Below are 23,984 nucleotides of genomic sequence, written 5' to 3' on the forward strand. Positions count from 1 at the left end.
GAGAGGCGTACTACAAGTAGAGGGCAATCATTCTCTTCGCTTTCTTGCCCACTGCTAATACTAGATATGGCATGTTCTCTATTTCTTTCCTTGGCGGGTTGAATTCTCTGGCTGTCTCGTGTCGTCAAGTAACTTTGTTGAGCATTTATCCGCTTTTGTTTCGCTCTGTAATTCGAGCACTTACGATTCCCTGCAACAAGACAACGTCTGTAGGGCCTTCCCTATCAAAATAATATATTCTACTACTACATGTAGTACTACTAATACTACGACTACTACTACTACTAGTACTACCGTAAAGTACCGTTGATCCGCCCCCTCTCTAATTCCCGCCCCCTGTCGATTTTCTACCTGTGAAACGACTTTGGCGTATACAACGAGGTGTTAACAATGTAACTTAATTTGCTCACTATGTTCTTGTCGCTATTATTATTTCCTTCGAGTTTTGTGGCGTGCTGAACTTGATACTTTTTCCACCTTGTCACGAGTGTTGTTATCTCATATCTTTACGCTATATAAGTTTTAGTCTTTCCAACTTGAGCCATTCCCTGTATAATCCTTGATGAGAAGGGACCGAAAACGTTCGGATACTTTGACAAGTGCCTTATTTTGACTGGATGTGTGTTTGCGTGGATACTTACGACCCAACACGTACCTTCGTTATTAAAATAATAATAATAATAATAATTCTGCTCCATTTTCTTTATCCACATACCAAACATGCATGAAACTAGTTACTTACCAGAAAAAGTACCGAATTCTGCCAATTTTTCTGCCGGCAGAATCCGCAAAGGACCCCAGGCCTAGGCGCTAGGCGCTAGGCGGCGCTGCAGTGCAGTGCATGCAGCGGCTGCATGCACCATATCCATGTGCACCATGGGCATGGTGCACTGCCATGCCTGCAGAAAGGGGACCCGTGCAGTGCATGCCCGCTACGATGATCTCATAGCTGTAGATCTACGCATGATGTAGTCTAGACTTTATTACTTGTACTCAGGGAGTCGTAAAATATTTTACGACTCCCTGCTTGTACTGTTGTAGAGTGCATGTACTTTTTTACTGTAACACAACTCTTTATTGCACTCAGAAAAATAATAAGGCACCCATTTTGATAGTCCAGGGGATGGCCCACGCCTGGTAAAAAGAATAAACAGAAAAAATAGAGTGCATGTACCAGATGTACAGCATGCGTGATCACTGATCAGTCTGTACGTAGCAGGAGTACATATTTTACTACTCCCTGTTACGTAGTTTACCTGCTGTCTGGTGACGTGATCTGCATCGGCACCAGTTCAAAACAACCTCACACTTGCCTTGCCTGCTCAGGGGTTGACAAGCACTGTCTTTGGTAGTTGAAGTAGCAACGATAGAGCAATAAACGTCAGTAGATAGTTCCAGTGCAGTGCATACCAGGAGATCAAGACCTAAATTTCTTCCTCTTTGTCTACATTTGTCTGAGTCTTCACGTCGCTTACAGTGGGCCTCATCTGCTGACAATATCGTAGCTTGTACAACGTCCTGCTGAACTAACTCAGCAGAAGTATAAAGTGAGAGGTGGCAGCTACAGCAGTTCTACATAAAGTTCTTGTATTGAGCGGACGCAGAGTTCTGGTTGTTGTGGAAGTATTTCGTTGCATCGGCAGCAAGTTTGCCCGCCGTCTTGTTTTCTTTGAGCTACTACTGGTAATGGTCGTTGAGTGGAAATAGTTAGAAACCACGAAAATGTCGTCACCATCAGCCAACAAAAGGCGAGCCGATTCTGATGTTGTCAAGCTGTATCCTTTTGTGAGACCTTACTGCATTGCCCACTTGAAATTTGCGTGGGCTTTAGAATGATTTCTTTGATGCTTTATTAATTTATTCAGTTACAATCCAGCTGTAGTCACGTCAGTCGTCCATAAATTTTCCTTGACGGAACTTTCAAAGCATTGGTAAAAAATTCGACGTTAACATAGTAGGCGGCTTGAATGAATTCACGGTGAAGTTTTGTGGACCAGAGGAGAGTAAGTAACTATAGTCTCAGACAGTGGAGTGAGACTTGATTGCTGATACATGTATCTAAATACTGATGAGTACGAGGTCAATAATATAGAGGTTAAGCTGCGCACGTTATTTTTGGCGTGACGCTCGATTGGAATACATTATAATATTATTTCACGTCAAATTTGTCGAAATTTCGACGTGAGATGCGACTCTCTCGCGTTGTTTTCCAACGCGCGAGCCAACTAACGCGAGCTGAACTTTCGTGTCACGTCAAAATAACGTGCAGCTTAGCCTCTCTAATATAGGAAATAAAAGCCGAGTAAAAGAACTGGGTGAAGCCGAGGTCTTTTACGAGATTTCTATTTCCTATATTGACCTAGTATTATTACTATTACAGTAGGTATCGGTTATAGCGTGGGTGTTTGAAAAACGACTTTCTATTCTTATTTCCGATGTTTCTTACACACGATAAATCAAGTGTGACATATCATGTGCATGTACGCAGAGGCAGGAAGATCATCGTACATGCAATGTAGTATTACTGTGCATGCGGCTGGTCATAGTCACATAGGCTTACCATGTGGCCATGCAACATGAGTTACATGACCACAACAGTTGAACCTGCAGCACTACGACCCAACGCGAGTCAGGTCGGAACTGCATTGGACGGATGTTATTACTACAGGCGATATACTTTGTACTAATCTGGTATGTTTTGCTACACAAAGTCCATTCTTAGGACCGATATATTCTACTGTACGATAGAATTGCTTGTAAGAATAAATGTGCACTTGAAATCCATGTTATGATTATGAAAACATAATAGTTCATTCTTGTAGGCAGTATATTCTTTTACACGACCACGCTATAACCGATACGCACTGTATATGCATTTTCGCGTTGAAGTCGACCGATAGGTCCACTTCTGACCCTACAGACTACAGAGGATGGATGAGCAGCAGCACGCGCAAACCATGCACCAAAATCAGATGAAATTCATGGCTCGATTGTCAGTCAAATATGGCGTATGAAATTGTTTCGTCACGATTACAACCCGGCTTCCCATCTGAATAAAAACATACCAACGTGGCTATGCTGTGTTTGTGTGTGTAGGCTTGCGAGCGAGCGTGTGTGTGTGTGTGTGTGTGTGTGTGTGTGTGTGTGTGTGCATGTGTTTCAGTGTGTTTGCACAAATTGTACATACAGTGCGTATCGGTTATAGCGTGGTCGTGTAAAAGAATTTATCACTCTCTTATTATTGACCCCCACAGAAACTTGTGATCTCTAAGCGGTCAAATATCAGCATAATTATATTGACCGCTTATATTGACCACTTATTATTGGCCACTTACTTAGTACTTAGGCTGTGTTTACATGAGGCGTTTCAACCCGGGTTTCAACCCGGGTCAGATTTCAATCCGCCATGCACACAAAATGAATGGCGCGTTTACATGACGCATCGCGTTTGACCCGGGTTGAAATTTCAACCCTCCCCCCCCCCCCAAGGGGAGGGTTGAAATCAACCCGGGTCAAGAAAATCGTACAAACGTACTTCTATCTCGCGCCAGGTTTAAACAGCACTGCACATGCGACTTTCGCGCGGACGGATTCACGTGACTATACAGGACTGTAGAAGTGGACTTTTGGCGGCACATCAGTATTTGACCCGGGTCAGCTGTCTTCATGTAAACGCTCACCTATTTTGTCTATCGTACAGACTTTCAACCCGGGCTGAACTCGACCCGGGTTGAAATTTCTCCATGTAAACACAGCCTAAGCCCAAGGACTTAGAACTTTTTCCTTAACTTAGAAAAAAATTAGAACTTTAAGAAGAAAATCTGAAGCCAAATGTTGGGATTTGAACCGAAACTGTCAGATTCTCAGTCAAAGAACTTGGGAAACATACTACCAAGAGTTCATAACCCCCAAGAGTGTGCAACTCAGTCCATGTATGGAAGCCCGCTCGGCGGAATTCCTTCATTGCGTCATTTTTGGTGCAGTGCGACGAGTCACGCCGATGAATTCTTCTAAAATTAACAGTCAAACCAGGATGCTTCCCCAGGGTAAACTGCCTAAACTGCGATTCTAGTCTGAGCCTCAAGAACAAAAGTGAGAACACGCGATCCTAAAGACAAAACTATTTATTTTTTCGATGCAATGGTGACTCTTCATCGCCTTCTTCTTTGACCAGTGCATGAGTGCAGTCAGTCTCTTCAAGAACAATTTCTTCCCCAGGCCATCGGCATATTTCCGGCGCTTTCCTCGAAGATGATTTCAAATGGTTGAGGAACTTGAGAGAATACGTCAAAGGAGCATTTTTCGGCTGAGTTGCACAGCTATCGGAATGATTGTCCTCGACGGCAATGCAATATTTTTAACAGCGTCCTCACTTCTTCCTGTCGCGATGTCCATGGCCGGATTCTTGGAGAAAGAGTTTGTTTTTGAGAAAGTACGACTTGTACGTCCGAAATGTCTTCAAAAAAAGCTTCGAAAAGTCGAGGCTACAGCCTTGAGTTAGGAGCGGTTCAGGGTATAGTTTCCAGAAATCGCGAAGAACCCAAATTTACCTCGGATGACAAGCTGCGCATGACGTAATGTAGGAATTTCGCCGAGCGCTGGGTCTATGCCCGTTGCACACTCTTGGGGGTTATGAAGTCTTGATACTACAAGTGACAACTGAAAACTTCTGTTTATAGAGAAGTAATGTCCAATGTAAACGGCATATGTACATACTACATGTATCTACTATTACAATAGTATTCCTTTCTTCCTGTAAACACAGCTAAAACGGGTTAGGTATGCTATGTCGTGATAAATCTATTATTGCCCTCATAATCGGTCAATATATGAAATATAGACCTCGGTCTTTTACTCGGTCTATATTTCATATATTGACCTCTTTAATCGTGCAATAATAGACACATACTGCTTACAAGAATGACCTCTCTTATTTTCATAATCATAACATGGGTTTCAAGTGAACATTTATTCTTAAAAGCAATGTTATCACATTGTAGAATATATCGGTCCTAAGAATGGACTTTATGTAGCAAAACATACCAGATTAGTACAACGTGTATCAGCTGTAGTAATACATCTGTCTAATGCAGTTCTGATCCGACTCACATTGCATCGTAGTGCTGCAGGTTCAACTGTTGTTGTCATGTATCTCATGCTGCATAGCCACATGGTAAGCGTATGGGACTATGAACACCCGCATGCACAGCAGCGATACGTTGTATGTATGATGACCATCCTGTATCTGCGCACATGCATCTTATACGTCACACTTGACTTATCGTGTGTAAGAAATATCGGAAATAAGAATAGAAAGTCGTTCTTCTAACACCCGCTCTATAACCGATTCCTACTGTGTGTGTGTGTGTGTGTGTGTGTGTGTGTGTGTGTGTGTGTGTGTGTGTGTGTGTGTGTATGTGTGTGTGTGTGTGTGTGTGTGTGTGTGTGTGTGTGTGTGATGTGCCCACAAGAGACAACTATGAAGATGACACGTTGAGAGGTACAATACTGCAACAACAGGGTGGTAAAGAAAGAGAAAGGGAGCAAATGAAGTCAAAGACGCAAACTGACACAGTTCTTGCCCTGACTGTTCCGGCTATCTCCTCCTGTAGTGAATCAATTGCCATTCATTTCGTTAACCCAAGTAATAAGATTTGCAAGAGACGTGCGAATCTGCTTGGCATTGGTATCAGGTGCTGCATTCACTCCCATTCTATCTGCATGGTGCTCGGCAACATCATCATCAACAAGCCACTCGTTTTCAAACTGGCAGGAGGACCGCTCACCAATATTGTGCAGGACACATGCAGCAACAGACACTTGCGCAGGAAACTCAGCATCCCGGATGTAGTTCTTCACTAGTATTCTCCATCGTGCCTTCAGTCGACCGAGTGCATTCTCTACTACTCTCCTGGTACGGATCAAGCAGTAATTGAACTTCTTCTGCTTTTCTGTTTGCTGTTGAGCTGGATTGGTGTAGCATCTCATCATCCGGCTGGAGAAGGCAAACACAGCTCCCACGAGATATAACGGCACTTGAATACCATCTGAAGTGACTGTGGAACCAACCAGCCAGCGCCCTTCGTTGATGTTGGCTTTAAGCTTGCTGTCATTGTAGGCAGCAGCATCACCACAGGAGCCAGGCAAACCGGTGCGTAGATACCGGATCAATCCTGCACTGTTGACACATGCAAGCAGGAAAATTGCAGTGAACTGCTTCTAGCAGTAATACGCATCTCCAACCAACAGAGCTAGAGAGACCGAAATCTTCTTCCCGTAGGGAGCGCCGTCTACAAATCTACAATCATGAAAGACTGCTGACCTACGAAAGGCCTAGAACGACGCCATGCATTGAAAAAGGCAGAATTTCGTCCTCCCATGTCCTTGACCTAGTACGACGATGGAACAACAATCTCCGGGCATTTCTCGAGCGGCCATCGGGTTATGTCTGCAGCGGCGGGGTGAGAGCAACGGACTTCAGAATGGACATGATGGAGAAGCAAAGGAGAGCTATCTTTGAAAAACAACAACAACACAATGTGCTCGCACCACTGCGTGCATGCACTTGTTATTGGTTGAAGACATTTTCCGGGATTCAGCGCTGGCTGACTGAAGATTTTTAAATTTCCCACTCTTTTGTCAGTATCCATAAGCACTGCATAAATATTCGCCGATTGAACGAAAGCGTGCCTTGCCGTGTGAATCACCAGCCCAGCGATGATCGTCAAAGTCACCGCGATTATCGTGCAAGTGCTCGTCGTGTGAATAGGCTATTATGCAGTAAATGGCGACGGAAAATACACGCACCCAGTTAAATGCGCTCCCTCCAGACGCTTGTTGATGCTGCGTACGTTTTCTCTCCTTGTGTTGATTTGTTGTAGCGCCTTATGAAGGCGGGATATGGCGAGTGAGGGTCACCCTTCCCGATAAGTATCCTTTCAAGTCTCCCTCTATAGGTATGTATAGATTCTTGGCACTAGATGGGCTCTGACCTATGACAATGGTCATAGGTCAGTGCCCTCGTTTATCTACTTTTTTTGTAACAAGATTTCAGAAATGCTATTCAGTGATCCTGTCTGTGTTCATCGGGCACTTGAATTTGTGACACTGCTTCATTGTGCCACTTTTGTGATGCCAGAACATTGTGTTCGTTGACGGCCAGAGCCCCAAGCTCCCACCACCACCACCACCCACAGACCCACGCACACAGTGATCAGTTCACGGTGTTTTTGACCAGGTTGTCTCTTGCCTGGTCTAGGTGTTTCCTTTCCCCCCCCACTATCACACACAATTCGCATCACACTGTACACAGCAATCTCTATCATTGCACTGTACGTAAATCGTTCGGTGTTGGTATAGCAGCCGTGTGTGCACCGTATTTTCTGGCTTGGGCCACTGCTTGGAGATGTGACATTCACCATCTTGAAGTGCCCGCCGGGTTGTGCTAGTTTTGGTGGCTCTTCTGCATGCACCTATGTCCTTGAGTGCTATACCTTCTCAGAAGTTACTGTGAATAGTCATGAAACCATGTGTTTGTGAAGCACATACGCTTTACCCCATGTCCACCTGCAACCATTCTCGCCACGCACCTTATTTTTTGTTCTGTACCTGACTTTGACGTGTGTGTGTGTGTCTGTGTGTGTCTGCATCGACAGGTTTTGTTAATAGAATATACCATCCTAATATTGACGAGAAGTGAGTCACTTTTTTTTAAAGTGGAATTTACGTGCAATGTGTTGTTTTGTGCTGTACTGAATGACTGATTAATACAAGACTACCCCGGTACCGTTGCAAAGTGGCACTACTCAGACTCCTCCTTGTCCAGTGTGGCCATGATGACTAGTGTAGTGCCCCTCTTCTATGCGACTAATGCACCATCATCCTTTTCATGTCCGGGATCTGCATGGCACTGTACCTCTGTGCTCTTTGTCCGAGCATGAGTACTTGCCCGACAACGCAAATGCGTATTGTCGCGGACTGACTCATGCAAACTCTATAGATGGACTCATCGCTGAGGGCCATGTCCTGCTCACTTCCGTTTTGTGTGGTGCATGTCCGTTAATAAGGAGTGTGGAGCTAGCACTTTCCCCGCTGACTTGACGTGACGATTAGTTCTATGTAATGTTAAAGGGGAAGTTAAGGCAAAAATTAAAATTTCACCAGTTGTAGTCTTCGGGGTGCTGAGTCGAATGGTCGTGGTCCGAGGAAGCTGAGACGCTCCCTTCCTACTTGAATCCCAATCGAACTCGCGGACTTCCACCGAAACTGGGTGACTGCGCCCTACTAGATGGGGATTTGTATGCAAAATGTCACTAAAAGCGCCATTTCGTTCTTATAAAAGCATGGATGACCGCGATTGGCCCATATGTTGTAGTCTTTTGGACGCTGAGTCGATTAGTTTTGGTCCGAAAAGGCTGCGATGCAGCGTTCCTCCTTTATTCCCAATCGAACATGGTTGAAGAAGCGGTCACGTGCTCCTGCGTACACCAGTCACCTGGTCACCGTGCCTGCAGGGTACAACTTACTAGCCTGTTTGACCTTTTTTGGGTGCAGTCCTGTCACTCGAGTTGAACTCGAGTTGAACCTTGGTGTGAAAGTTGTCGCCTGCTGGCGTGGTGACCAGGTGATTTGGGCACCCAGGAGCACGTGACCGCTTGTTCAACCATGTTCGATTGGGAATAAAGGAGGAACGCTGCATCGCAGCCTTTTCGGACCAAAACCAGTCGACTCAGCGTCCAAAAGACTACAACATATGGGTCAATCGCGGTCATCCGTGCTTTTATAAGAACGAAATGGCGCTTTTAGTGACATTTTGCATACAAATCCCCATCTAGTAGGGCGCAGTCACCCAGTTTCGGTGGAAGTCCGCGAGTTCGATTGGGATTCAAGTAGGAAGGGAGCGTCTCAGCTTCCTCGGACCATGACCATTCGACTCAGCACCCCGAAGACTACAACTGGTGAAATTTTAATTTTTGCCTTAACTTCCCCTTTAACTGCGTACAAATTTGTCCTTGCCCGCTTTCTCTTCTCCCTTTTTAAACACACACACAAGCTCTTCCTGTCACATATTTTTTCTCCTCTTCACATGTGTGTGACAGCTCTGGAACAGTATGTCTGGACGTTATTAATCAAACTTGGACAGCACTGTATGGTAAGGTATTCAACCGTTGTCATTAGAGAGGTTCCGCATAACGTAATTACGTTAGTAAAAAACCTAGTCGATCTGTGGAGAGTCTTACATTCACTGCATGCGGATCTGTGTTCCACCATGCGGAGTTTTCAAATCACGTAGCTGCCCTTGGCAACTCGGAACGCGGCAGTGTACGACCAGGTCGACCTGGGGAGAGAGTCATAACTTTGTACCCCAATCCTCTTACGGAACACCTACGTTCGCAGAGCCCTATCTACGTACTCTACGTAGACAACTTTCCGTAAGTGGAGTACAAACTCGTGAATTCACGGGTTTTTCCCGCCCACTAACGTATGTAGTGCAGAACCTCTCTATTAGCGCTCTATGTAGATTTTTGCTGCCAAGATTTGCAAGCCTTTGGGATATGGGTGTGCGCTATCATGCGCAAAGTATGTAAGGCTATAATATGGCCGGAACACTCAAAAACTGCTTCGCTGGTCCTGTATTCTTTTGTGTCGTTTTGTGTGTATTTGCATTTGCATGCCTTCCCTCATTTTGTCCCGTCCTCTTCTTGCTCTTATGCGCACATTGCAGACCTTGCCAACATATTTGATGAGTTTTTACCGCACTTGTTGCGCTATCCAAATCCACTGGACCCCATGAACAGCCAGGCTGCGTCAATGCTACTTCATGATAGGGAAGGATACGAGGCTAAAGTCAGAGGTATGTCATTGCGTGGATATCAGTGTACGTGCATACAGAATTTTTTTGTAGAGATGTGCATAAATGGCGTATGGGGTGGGCCGTGCTGATTGTGGAATTATCATTGTGTTCTTCTATTTTGTTACCAACCTGACCAGGTCAGCAAACGTAGTCACAGCGGTGTCTTCTATTTGCCTGGTTTCTTACACACACACACACACACACACACACACACACACACACACACACACACACACACACACACACACACACACACTTGTTGCTCACTACCAAAACTGGTCACGTGGGTCTCCCCGGGAGAGGGGAGAGAGACTCAAAAGGAATCTTGGAAAGATGACTCAATTGGCTATTGAACCGCCCAACGGCCGACACCCCCTGAAATCCCCAAAACTCTGGGCGGACTTGAAAATGATCCCACTTATGGGCTCACCACACCTCAGTAAGTGGGCGAGGACAAGGTGTATCCGTCCTGGGATCCAACTGCAGTTACCCCTGCCCCCAGTGAAGGTAATACGTGTTACTAGTGTGGATGGCTAAATCAGAGAGGATCTGATATAAGCTTCACTAGCACCGTTGATTACACAAGAGTTAATCTAGCCAGAAGCAGTCCATGGTTAACAGGTATGTATACTTCAAACAGAAAGTATATGAACCCTGGAACCAACAAAGGTGGCAGGTACAACATTACACCTTCAAGTAGCCAAGCCCGTTGGCAACAGACCCAACACAATCAGGCATAAGTGTACCCACCAACCGAACTAGCTGGCACACACACACTCACTCTCTCTCTCCATCTCTCTCTCTGTCTCTCTCTCTCCTCCTCCGTTCACCCGTTTCAGAGTATGTGACACAACATGCCAGTGAAGATTGTGAAGACGCCAAAAGAGCGCAAGGCGCCGAACCTGATAAGGGTGCCGAATCTGACGACAGCACTCTCAGTGAGTTTTCTGATGATGAAGTAGCAGATATGGAGCTCTAACCCTAGAAACACAACAACAACAAGTACTTGTACCAGTACGTGAGACATCCTTGAATCTGCACATATATGTTATGTCTCTATGAATATTTTCCATTTGTGCTTTTGAGCGCTATTATCTTTCTGGCTGTTCCGCTCATGTCACTGTGCCAGCGGTATATTTTTACCACTCGTGTTCTCTGCTGTGAGTCTAACTGACATAGTCTGCTTTCATTCACACCTCACCGGCGTACCTTGTAGATATATCCGTATATTCTTGTTTGTATAGCAATCCCAGCTCTCACTGATCTCCCGTCTCCGCTGCAGCCCCATGGTATCTACATGTACATGTACTTCACGTGCCACTACATGTCATTGACATGTTTAGACACAGTAGGTGTCTTGTCTACCGAACCTAACAGTAGGCGCGTCGTCTTGTCCAATAGCGGACGTTGTTGTGTCCGCACCGTCACACCGTCTCCCCTCTGCTCCCCCGTCGTTTTTGCTCTGGTGTTTTTTATTCTCCAGTCCTCGCCATCCTCAGTGTTCTACTTCACTGTGGCGTGCTGTGTTTTACGTGAGCCTAGCTGTGTGTGTGTGTACATAGTGTGCATGCACTGCTATTGCTAGCCTGTGCAGTGGTGGGCTGTTGTCATCCAACTAGTACCTAGTAGGGCTTTTACATTGGGTACCCCGGCAACGAGCTGGGCAGCTTTTTAGTTTAGTGCCCCCATTTGCCCCTCCCCCCCCTTGGTCTTGTAGTATTTTATTTTATTTTAGCTTGCACATTTATAATATGCGGCTTGTTATCCCAAACCCAAACCAGTCCCTCTCGTTTTTTTCATCACCACTAACCCATCAGCCCGTTTCTCCTGCAATGCAAACTATTTCTAGGTGATTTACTCCTCTAACCAGATGGCCTTCTGTCATGTTCATGAACCACTCGACAACTAACTAACTTGCGCCTTCCACTGCTCATGCCGCGTGTGTGTACTGTTACTGAATTGAACCAACCGTATCCCAGTACTCAAACTTTAACAGATGTGCAGCTTGTGCTGAGATTCCTCTAAGTGACTGGGGTAAATCAGAGAGTTGCAAAATACCGGTATTTTACGACTCCCTGTATAGAATTATGCTGGGTTTATTCATCTTGAATCCATGTATGGGCTATGGAGCTCGATTTGCGAGTAGCTCATGTGAGAATGTGAAACTCAAGTTGGAAGGAATTTCCTCTTCTTGCTTTAGACATTTGTGTTGTGCGGGAATTATTATTTGATTTATCAAGAGTTACAAAATAAATGGAGTCGTGTGGGTACAGTAACTTACTGCATACGAATATGTACTTCACAAGCGGCAACATTCTCGTCAATGTCCCTTGTGACTACACTGTGATCAATGGCACACAGATAGATAAGTACGTGGATCAAGTCAGCATTCGTACTATAAATCAGTTTTGAAACCGTCCAGCCATGTCAAGCAGACACCCGTAGATTGTGAGTATCACACCGTGTGCTGCAAGGTGAGCATGAATGAAAAGAGCTAGCGGCTCAGAGCCTCTGGATGGGATGCGTCTTTGAATTCATGTTGCCAGTGAGCCCATCGGGGTCAACTCAGCTCAAGATCGCTGTCTCCTGCTTCCACTAGTTGCAGGCCTCTCTCGGCCATGGAGTGGCGTGCCTCGGACAGGGTCTGAGAGGACTGCAAGGCCTGCTCGCGTCGACATTGCTCCAGCAGCAGCTCCAGCTGCAACGGAGTGAGGCGCTGGGCACATGCATGCTCGTCCAAGTCGTCCTCCTCCTGCCGACCGGCAGCAGCAAGCTCCGCTACCACTATGTTCTTGTGTCTCTGCGACATGGACTGATTGTCTGTCACACTGCTGACTATACTTGATGCCGAGGAGGGTGAGATTGGCGGTAGAGCATTGCCAGAAAGGTGTTGCAGATGACTGTGCATTGTACAGGCAAAACAAACAGGACGAAGTGAGGCTTTGGAATATTCCACCCAGCATCAGCTAAGCAATCCCCACACCTTTTTTCTGCCAAACGTTCCAGAGATGTTTACAGCTACACGAGCCGACTGATGTGGATGAAAAATGTTGCATTTATTATTGTATTTTGTTCCTTGCAATCATTGAATGTGCCAACAAGCTACAATGTCGCACGCACGCATGTACACACACACACACACACACACACACACACACACACACACACACACACACACACACACACACACACACACACACACACACACACACACACACACACTGACACACACATGCACGGACACACACACACACACACACACACACGTCACACAGGACAGGTAGAGGCTACGCCTGCATCACTCACCTGTCAATTGCCAGCAGCCGCTGCTGCTGAGCGTCGGTGAATTTATAGGGGTTGCCTGGATCTGGCCTAGTCAGAAGACGATTGAGCTCAGCCTCTGTGCTCGGGACAACCAACTGGAGCGGAATAGCAGGAAGACAATAATAAGAAGGCAGTGACACAGTGTGAGCTCAACCAATACAAACACCTTAACCAATACAAATACCTTGCCATTATACACGTGAACAGTGCTGTCAGGTACCGAAGAACAAACACGGGTTAGAATTTTACCGCAATATACCCGTCTGCACATGAATTGTGCATGCCACGTGGCTGAGGCGTAATTATAGAGATTTCTAGATGAAAAAATAAGAGCAGTCAAGGCCACGACTCTCAACCCCCAGTTCTTCGGCTCTAGACAGTACATGTACTATAACACAATGAGATGGGTGCACACGCCATGGTGGAATATACAGTGTATACTGGATGGTGTGAATGTTGACAAACTTACCTGTCCTGATCGTACACTGATCCATTATAGAGCGTGCTTCATAATTTACATGTACCTGCTGTACTAATCCGCTCTTACAGTGGACAAGTGTACTATGAACAAGTGTACTATAGTGTACTATGAATCTTACAGTGGACAAGTGTACTATGAACAAGTGTACTATGAATCGACGAGCATAAACTGTATAACGACCCCCGGCACTGAATCTTTTCTGGTTAGCGTCAAACACAGTGCTTCGCCGAGGAGACATATAAGGTCAAAACAGCTCAGTGACTTGTAGCTGTCCGGACATTGAGTTTTAGTAGTCTAGATACAGTGCAACGAGTGTTAGTTTCCAAGATCTTTACAAGACTGGCGAACACTAAATGTCATGAAGAAAGTGAAGAGAAAGGAGGTTTATATAGGAAAGAGATTGTGATAGAAGACTGTGCAATGAAGTTTGTTGTTTTGTTAGATATCTGACGTGTGCTGTTTGGAAGAAGTGTTTGGATGCAAACAGAACTTACAAGAGATGAGTAAAGACTACTTTTCTACAATAGCGTTGTAGGCGAGGAGTGCGTAACATCAAAAGATGTCGTAATGTGTATTGGAACTATGCTAGCCAAACATTACATAATTATTATGGTAGAGAAGTACGTGTGGTAGGTATTACAATGTGTGCGAGAGTATGGTGAATCAGTGTTTGTGATGATGAGGAAAATATGACGTGTGCATGCAAACAAATGATGATGTCATGATGCGAGAACGTCAGAGACGCTACAGAGCTCCCCTCCTAGTGAATGAGTAATGAGCGATAACTAGCGCGATAAAGTGAGAGCAAGCAAATGGGATAAGCGAGAGAGTGTCAGAAATAGGCGGGAAATCTGACTTGACGACCAGCTCGTGTTTGGCGTGGCGGAGGCACGTCGAATGCGAGCGATGGCGTCGGCTTGGTCGGATGGCAATGGTCGACAGACTGGTTGTCATGGAATGCTGGTTTGAGTCGGTCGATGGATACTGTGTCGGAGCGGCCGTTGAGGTCGAGGCGGAAGTACTTATCATGACGTTCCAGGACTCGGTGTGGACCAGTGTAAGGACGTTGGAGGGGCGTTCGTGTTGCATCTGTGCGAATGAAGACATGAGAGCATGTCGAGAGGTCAGCTGGAATGAACGGATGCTGGGTGGGTGGCTTGCGGGGTTGTGTAGGGCGGAGCTCGGACATGGCTTGTTTGAGGCGGCTGACATAGGACGTCGGATCCGGAAATGGCTCAGGCTCGTCAGTGAGGAAATCACTTGGCAGGCGGAGGTGGCAACCGTAGACCATTTCTGCAACTGAGCAGTTGAGGTCAGCCTTCAGGGAGGAGCGAATGCCGAGCAGGACTAGTGGCAGATGTTCCGTCCAGCGCTGTGGATTGTCGGAAGCTCGGAGTGCAGCTTTCAGTTGTCTGTGAAAGCGCTCTACCATGCCGTTGGCAGCAGGGTGGTAAGCCGTTGTACGAATGCGAGATGTGCCAAGTAGTGACATGAGCGATGACCACAGGGATGACTCAAATTGGGCACCTCGGTCGGTTGTGAGCACAGTGGGAACACCAAATCGGGCGACCCAGGTGGCAACAAACTGGCGAGCGACGGTTTCGGCTGTAATGTCGGGAATAGGTACTGCTTCGGGCCAGCGAGTAAAGCGATCTACCATCGTCAAGAGGTAGCGAGACTCACTAGAAGATGGAAGCGGGCCTACGATGTCGACATGGACATGGGAGAAACGGGCATCAGGTTGCTTGAATGCACTCACGGGAGATGTGGTGTGGCGCTGAACTTTAGACTGCTGACAAGCGTGGCAGGAACGACACCACTCACTAATATCCTTGTTCATCGCGGGCCAGACGTAGCGAGCTGTAATCAGGTGCCTGGTAGCGCGGGTACCAGGGTGGGAGAGGCCGTGAAGCGAATTGAAAACAGCACGGCGCAGCTTGGCAGGTACATACGGGCGGGCAGACGCAGTAGAGGTGTCACAGATGAGCGAGTGATCAGTCATGGGCAGAGCTATAGATTGCCAGCATAGCGAAGTGGATGGATCCTTACCAGGACTGGGCAAGTCTGGATCATCTTGTTGAGCGGCGGCAAAGGAAGCTGTGTCAATGGCAGTGATGGCAGAGACGGGCTCATCGGGTAGGTGGCATCGTGACAGTGCATCAGCGGCAGCATTCTGAGAACCTTTGACATGACGAATATCTGTCGTGAACTCAGCAATGTACGACAAATGGCGCTGTTGACGCGGGCTGTGGGTCTGTGAACGGCTGTGGATGGCATGTGTCAGAGGCTTGTGATCGGTGCACACATGGAAGACACGCCCTTCCAGGAAGTGTCGGAAATGCTTAATGGCTAGGTAAATAGCGAGGAGCTCTCGACAGAAGGTGCTGTAGCGTGTCTCTGCAGGCTTTAACTTGCGTGAAAAGAAGGCAACAGGATAACACTCACCATCTAGCTCTTGTTGGAGGACGGCACCAACAGCAATGTCTGAAGCGTCGACCATCAAGCTGTAGGCGGCATCCGGGCGAGGATGGTGAAGTGTGATGGCCTCAGTGAACGCAGCTTTGACATCATTGAAAGCAGCGATGGCCGAGTCGGACCAGACGAGCGCGCCTTTGGTGCGGTGGCGTTTCTCAAGCATAGCGTGCAGAGGTGCGAGCTTAGCAGCAAGATGTGGCTGAAATCGGTGATAGAACGTGACGAAGCCGATGAACTCACGGAGCTTACGAACACTAGCTGGCTGTGGGAATTCACGAATGGCGGTCATGCGAGCGTCGAGAGGTCGGATACCTGAGGCAGTCACGTGATGTCCCAGGAAGTCAAGCTCATCCTGGCCGAACTGCGACTTCCGGACGTTGATCAAGATGCCATGTGAAGCAAGGCGGGAGAATATGCAGCGAAGGTGGGCCATATGTTCAGCGGGTGAGGCGCTAGCAATGAGCAAGTCATCCAGATATGCAAAGCAGAAGGGAAGGTCTGAAACTACCTGGTCAATGAAGCGTTGGAATGTCTGGGCTGCGTTGCGAAGGCCAAAGGGCATGCGGACAAACTCAAACAGTCCAAAGGGGGTGGTGATGGCAGTTTTCGGGATGTCGTCAGGGTGCACAGGAATGTGGTGGTATGCACGGACGAGGTCAATCTTAGAGAATATGATCTTGTCATGCAGGTGGGACGTAAAGTCTTGAATATGCGGGATGGGATAGCGGTCGGGGATCGTGCAGTCATTCAAGGCTCGGTAATCACCACAGGGTCGCCAGTCACCGGATTTCTTTGGCACCATATGCAGAGGGGATGACCATGCACTAGAGGAGGGACGAATAATGCCTAAATCTAACATGTGTTGGAACTCACACTTAGCGACAGCAAGGCGGTCGGGTGCCAGACGGCGAGGCTTAGCGTGGACGGGGTGGCCATCTGTGACTATGCGGTGCGTCACATTGTGCTTGACAGGCGAGTCACCAGTGGTCGGTCGGACAAGGTCAGGAAACTCACTCAGCAGGGCAGAATACTCACTAGGGCTGTCAGTGTCCAGCAGGTTGGTAGCGGAGGTGCTGACATCCGAGGCGAATCCGACAACGGCAAGTTGAGTAGTGGAGTCCCGGAGACATCTGGCGGCCAGGTCGACAGTGAGCTGGAAGTGGCCAAGGAAATCCGCACCCAGGATCGGATAGCTGACGTCAGCAACGACGAAGACCCATTTGAAAGTGCGTCGGAGACCTAAGTCTAAATCTAGCAGCTGCTGACCGTACGTGGCGATGCTGCTCTGATTCGCTGCACGGAGACGAGGACTATTGCGATGAACACGACGAGACAGAGTTACGAATGACGGAGGAAGAACACTGACGGCGGCGCCGGTGTCGACAAGGAACTCGACGGACTGGGAGCGATCCTTGACGAATAGTAGGCGACCGGTAGCGGTATTCGAGGGGCCAACCACACTAGCGGTCGCGACTAGTGGCTGGCCTTCCCGTTTCCCGACAGGAATCGGCAGGGGTCTCGGCATTTGTTCGCCTTCGCACCGAACGCACGGTGATACCAGCAAAGGTCGTCGTGATTGTCACGGCCGGGAGACCTGGAGGCACTTGGGTGGCGTGACGGTGGCCCGGGACTACGCTCTCGTTGGCGGCCACGCTGGCAAGGGGCACCGGTGTCACGGGTCATCACATTCACAGCGGACGTCAGCTTGGCGAGTTCAGCTCGGAGCTGGGCCATCTCAGCCCTGTCAGCGGTGCAGGCCTGTTCCGCATCTGTGGACGCTGTAGATCTACATGATAAGGCCGTACTAGACCGAGCAGGGCTAGGGGCTTCACTCAGAGCGTGAACACTTGTACCGGTGAGTGGGGTTGAGCACGTGCTTTCAACCACCTTGTCAGCAAGCGCTTAAGCGCTGCAAGTTCGTCCAGGCTGAGGCTTGCAGGTGTTGCAGCCAGAATCAGGCGGACCGTCACGGGCAAACGCTGTACAAATAGCTCGCGCAGGATAGTTGGGTCTAGCGACTTACTGCCTAAAAGCTGTTGCATGCGTCGGAGGACGCGACTTGGTCGGCTGTCCCCGATGTCGGCTGTTGAGAGTAGCTCACGCAACCGTGCCTGATCGGACTTTTGTGTGCGTGCGGTGAGCGCCTCTTTCAGGACTTGGTACGGCTCCTCGGCTGGCGGCGCTAGGAGCAAGTCCCGAATCTCAGCGGCGTATTCAGGAGCCAGCGAACTCACGACGACATTATACTTGGCCCGCGGGTTGGTGATGCGATGGTTGGCAAAATGCGCTTCTGCCTGTGCAAACCAAAGCTGCGGATCGCCGGGCCAGTACTGCGGCAGTCGGAAGGTGATGGCAGACACCGGACGGTCCGGTGCGTCGTGTTGGTCGTTGCGGGCGAGTGGTTGGTTTTGGGCCGGGGCGGAGGAGCTAGCGGCAGCTGAAGCTCCAGAGGCGGAAGCGGAAGAACCATCGTCGCTGGACATATTGCACTTTACTCACGTCGGGGGTCACCAATTTAGTAGTCTAGATACAGTGCAACGAGTGTTAGTTTCCAAGATCTTTACAAGACTGGCGAACACTAAATGTCATGAAGAAAGTGAAGAGAAAGGAGGTTTATATAGGAAAGAGATTGTGATAGAAGACTGTGCAATGAAGTTTGTTGTTTTGTTAGATATCTGACGTGTGCTGTTTGGAAGAAGTGTTTGGATGCAAACAGAACTTACAAGAGATGAGTAAAGACTACTTTTCTACAATAGCGTTGTAGGCGAGGAGTGCGTAACATCAAAAGATGTCGTAATGTGTATTGGAACTATGCTAGCCAAACATTACATAATTATTATGGTAGAGAAGTACGTGTGGTAGGTATTACAATGTGTGCGAGAGTATGGTGAATCAGTGTTTGTGATGATGAGGAAAATATGACGTGTGCATGCAAACAAATGATGATGTCATGATGCGAGAACGTCAGAGACGCTACAGAGTAATGCCGGACCACTGCAGATAGAGCTTTACACTGTGCCTAAAACATACGCATACTGCTATGATTATGATGTCATGCATTTGCACATACACTACACATACTGTTAAATACGTGATGGCAGAATATATGAGTAGCATTCATGTAGCACTTCAGTCCATACCTCTGAGCTGAGATGTAGCTCACTACTTGACGTATCCGCAGCATCCATGCTGACATGTGATCTGCTAGTTGACATAGCCGACATCACTGCTGCATCTTCCTGCCGTGTGTCCTCTCCATCCTCATCGCTTTCCTCCGCTAGTAGCTCCTCGAGTCGCTCCTGCTCCGCCTCAGTGAGCTGCATAGCACCGGATGCTGCGGTTATCATCTGAAACCATGATTGCACCAGAGAGCGCAGATGCAACCTGTATTCATACTTGTTTAACCTGTAGTCATGTATTGCCCATGCACATACTAGCAACCATTTTTCAATTGGGGTAAGACTATTCAACCCCACCTAATGCTAGGACTGCGAATGAGGGACCTGTGCACTGGGGCAAAGAGCAAACTTTGAGTCATGAGGCCAAATTTCACCGGGCTTGACTTTACATGAGTATGTAGTGGGCAGTGAACCTTGTGAAGTGGGCGGTGCCTATACAAACAATGATCATCGGCCTATCACAATGCGGCAGCCGAGTTGAAAGTAGAGGACATTGTGCAGCGAGGACATGGAAAGTGCCAAGGTGCTCAATGTACCTATGATGGGAAACATACCGTCAAGAGTACATATCCCCCCCCCCCCCCCCCCCCCAGAGTGTGCAACGCCTGGTCCAGCTCTGCATAGGGTCTTGGTAGAGCGTAATGGGATCTTTGCATATGATACCGTACAGATCTATTTTCGAGCACGTCCCGGTCGTGAGCAGGACATTTCTCGGGTGCTAGCATTGGTACACATAATATCACAATCCCGTCGTACCCGTACAGTTTGCACATTCCAGCGCGACCTTTTTTCACCAAAATACGCACCCCTGGGACTCTCGACTCAAAACAAAGGTGCCCTGCCTCGTGCTCCGGGTGTGGAGCATATGCATGACATCAGAAGATCCGACTACGCTCGACCAAGAACTTATGCAGAGCTGCCCGGGATTAGGCGTTCCACACCCTGGGGGGGGGGGGGGGGGTTATGTACACTCGATACTGTGCCACATTGCATTGCCGCTGAGAGATCAGTCACATCTGGGAATGGGTGGCGAAATCTTCAGTGCATAACGAGTCAAGGACGCACTGTGATGCAAGTCACGCCGCATAGGTAGGTATCAGGAACAGTACAGTCATGCATATTCATAAAGCGCAGAGACCCCTTGATTCAGGCTAAGGCCTGTGGAGAATCCAGGAATACAAAATACAAATACAAACTGTCAGTGTGAGTAGTGGTGACCATGGTGACATGCTCACCTCAATGTTACGCTGTATGAAGTCAGTCATATCACCGCTCCCCATACTGGTCGATCCTGCTTTCGGTCGGTCTGTCATGAGCTGAGAGGTAATCCTGGATGAAGCCAGGCCAGTGTCTTCGGCATTCCCAGTTTCTCCGAGTTTCTTTGTGGGAAGCTTTATGTTGACTATCGCTGCACAGGAAAAAGCAAATCATTGATAAGAATGGTGTACAGGTAATGCTACTATCAAACTCCATTCAATTTCGGTTACTCCAGCTCTTTCTCCTTCTCTCTCTCTCTCTCTCTCTCTCTCTCTCTCTCTCTCTCTCTCTCTCTCTCTCTCTCTCTCTCTCTCTCTCTCTCTCTCTCAAACACACACACTCTCTTTCTCTCTCCATTAGCATTCTAGGGGTGTTTGAAATGGCCCAGTGAAGAATCCCTCTAATCTAAAGAATAAAGGCACGGTTCGAGACTTCTGATATTGTTGTGTACATGTATATGACTGTTAGCACCCCAGAGCACATGGCACGCTTGGTTATCCACGCGCATGCAGAACGATTTCCTTACAGGAACTTTGACATGTGTTCTGTCGGCTTCCTGCCCATGATATCGGCTCTAGGCGACATGTACCAGCAGCTCGTTAAACCATGGTAACATTATATTCGAGCCTCAAACACCCATTTTCAAAACTTGTTTTCACGCGACCTCCCTTCTTGTGCATTTCGAAACAAGCGAACAAACGAGCCTTTGTTGCAGCTCTATTCTAAATGCTGCAGCTTGTTCAAGGAAGGCGTCAACGATGCAAAATGATCGGGCATACAAGTATGAATGAGCTAATGGCGTGCATGCTAGTAGGTAGAACTGAATAAACAGTACAGCACTGTCATCTAGGTCATCAGCTAGAACAAAGTCCTACCTTCCTGCGTCTTAAAGATGGTCTCTGTAAATTCCGGATCCGACATGGACACTGTGTAAAGGAAGCAAATACGGACATTTAGTTAGGAATACATGTAACGAAATTAGTAGTACTGCTCATAGTGCCAGAGTTGAAAACAACTCTTTGAAACAAGAGCCTTGCAGGTCTCTGACACCTCCTGCCCCTGCAGTCAGAGCTGAATACGCCATGGGCTACATTCACCATTCCCTCATTGACTGCCCATGCCTGAGATAGACACAATCACGATGCTTGATAGATCAAGATTGAACAACTAGCCGCTACGCCTGTATACGAGGCTATCACCTACCATGTGCGCGTAGCCGCTCCAAGTCTCCCAGTTCCTTTTCGCTGAGCGACAGGTCATTCTCATGAGCGTGAAGTAAGCGGTGGAACCTGGCATAGCGTTCACACTATTACAATGGGCACGGGGAGCAAGAACATAGGACCCAGTCAAATACTACCCGTCGTAATTACTGGAAAACAATCCAAAGTCTAGGGTACCGCAGTCAAACCTCTTTAGCACGCCGAGAGAGGAGGAGGGTCATCAGTACTTTACGGTACAAGTACATCTACTTGGTAGCGTGAGAACTTATTTCACAATGGTAATAACATCATTCATGAAAGGTACTCGCATACTGACCTCGGCTTGGCGAGCAAGTAGCTTGTCCAGTTCCTCAACCTGTGCAAGAGCAGAGGCCAGCCGTTCCTCATTGTCTTCATCTGCATCCGTCGCAGCATCGGCAGAGCCACTGGCAACACTAACCGAGCCACACGAAGATGGTGATACGCCGTCAACGCCGTGCTGGAGTGGCATCCGGCAAAAGCGGTCTAGTTCCGGCGGCAGTTGTACCATTGAGCCGATATCGGGATGTGATTGACCAGTCGCTGTCCGGCATGGCCCTGGCGTTGTTGCTTCATTTTCATCAGACATCTGCTCGTCAGCTGAACTGCATGGGAAGCAGCATGACAATAGGAATGGAAAAGCCCAGAATAATAACAGTATAACAGTACATGAAAAATACATGTAGTCTGGAAATGGTAAATGGTGTACGTACATGTATATGGCCTACCGGTTGTGTGCATGGTGAAAAGTTCAGTCAAAGCTCTCCATCCCTCCCAGCCTGCGTACGACACAGTGGCAATTGTCAGCCGGTGATGAGTTGTACCCTGAGCTGCAAACTCTTCCCCTTCCCACATGTCACCAGCCACATGTAGGATACTGTTGAAGCGGACCCTTCCAGATGCTATTAAAAACATTGTGAATTTGAGAAATAGATTTCAGAAACTTAATTGGAAGAGGATTCCATCATGTGGGATTGCCAAAAACATTGTGAAAAAATCCAAATTTGACCCATTTACAATGTATGGCCAAAAGCTAGGATATCATCTTTTTCTGAACGGACTGTAAGTTCTCTCATCAGTCACTACTCACACGTGCTCATCTTCCACTGGGTCCGAGTCCAGGTCTGCATCAGTGGCCGCTGAAACTGGGGATGGAATGGAACTGGGGGACTCCATCACCTTCCAGCAAACCGTCTCGAGTTTGAATGAACGGCCAGGTGCGCAAGGGAAAGTATGGACCATTCAGTAAATCCAGGTCACTTCAACAACCATTGATTGCTCACTTCTGTTTCAGGCTTTGGCATTTCCGAACCTCATGCGTCATAACACCAATGCCCACCACTGACACCGCCAACACGTCTGATCAAAGGCAATATAATTACAAAGAACGATAGCATAATGATCGACTTGAACCGGATTATTGATAGATTCACGATGCAGTAATCATGGTATTCACTGTTGCCTAGACTATAGACTAGAGTGTTGGGCACAGGCGTCAGCGGATAAATGACAGTCCGACACAGGTAGCTAGCTAGCGACTGTCCCCGTCGTTTTTCGGTAGATGTTCCGTTTCAAAAATAGTGAGGTTTTGCATTCCGAATTTCGGTACAGCGTTCGTCGGTCATTTGTCGAACATCAAAATGTCGAATTTTCGCACCAACGTTTGTTTTGCAAGTCGAAAATGATGTGTTTTCATTTCGTGAGCCCCAGCATCAGCAACGTCCTGTCCCGTGCGCCTTTTCTTGCTGATTCCAACGAACTTTGATCGCCCAAAGAGTCGAGGGCCAAACCTGCCTCCTCAGTCGCCTCAGAAAAACCAACTCCATAGCCAAGTCAAATTTTATGCGTGTCGCCATAGTCTTTTCAGCCACACAGATGACGGTGAGGACACTCCAGGCGAAAGACAGTCGACAGGAGAGGAGCAATCAGAGGTAGCTGACGATGCTATGTCGCCAAAGACGCCTGCCAAGCGATGCCGAGATAAGAAACCTCTTTGAATAAATCACGCGCTAGCGCTCTTCTACAAGAAAATGCATCCGAAAAATATTTTCGGCAAAGTGAGCTTTTTCCGAACAAACACTCCGAATCTTCGTGTGCATTTTCGACCTCGCTCCCGCGTGCCGAATCTTTTTGCCGAATTTCGGAATGCAAAACCTCACTAATGAAAGGGCTACGCG

General features: G+C 47.7%; 2 protein-coding genes across 3 annotated transcripts; one reads left to right on the forward strand and one right to left on the reverse strand.

Moving 5' to 3' along the window:
* The first annotated feature begins 1,356 nt into the window (after nt 1-1,356).
* LOC135808815 (ubiquitin-conjugating enzyme E2 H-like) lies at nt 1,357-11,846 on the forward strand. Its single transcript, XM_065322040.1, has 7 exons — nt 1,357-1,775; nt 1,927-2,003; nt 6,882-6,956; nt 7,656-7,695; nt 9,099-9,151; nt 9,725-9,853; nt 10,693-11,846. The coding sequence occupies exons 1-7, from the start codon at nt 1,723-1,725 to the stop codon at nt 10,830-10,832; spliced, it is 567 nt and encodes a 188-aa protein (XP_065178112.1). The 5' UTR covers nt 1,357-1,722; the 3' UTR covers nt 10,833-11,846.
* A 173-nt stretch (nt 11,847-12,019) lies between these two features.
* Nucleotides 12,020-23,326, reverse strand: LOC135808814 (uncharacterized). 2 transcript variants are annotated; one of them, XM_065322039.1, is made up of 8 exons: nt 22,898-23,326; nt 22,106-22,407; nt 21,773-21,875; nt 21,445-21,495; nt 20,548-20,720; nt 19,274-19,480; nt 13,160-13,272; nt 12,020-12,753 (listed from the first exon to the last, which is right to left on the reverse strand). In XM_065322039.1, exons 1-8 carry the CDS (start codon nt 22,935-22,937, stop codon nt 12,414-12,416), a joined length of 1,329 nt encoding a protein of 442 aa, XP_065178111.1. In that variant the 5' UTR covers nt 22,938-23,326; the 3' UTR covers nt 12,020-12,413. The 2 variants fall into 2 exon arrangements, with proteins under 2 accessions (XP_065178111.1, XP_065178110.1); XM_065322038.1 differs by having other exon boundaries at nt 22,106-22,412.
* Between the last annotated feature and the right edge of the window lie 658 nt (nt 23,327-23,984).

The sequence above is a fragment of the Sycon ciliatum genome, chromosome 2, assembly GCF_964019385.1.
Source record: "Sycon ciliatum chromosome 2, ocSycCili1.1, whole genome shotgun sequence".
NCBI classification, from domain to species: Eukaryota; Metazoa; Porifera; class Calcarea; order Leucosolenida; family Sycettidae; genus Sycon; species Sycon ciliatum.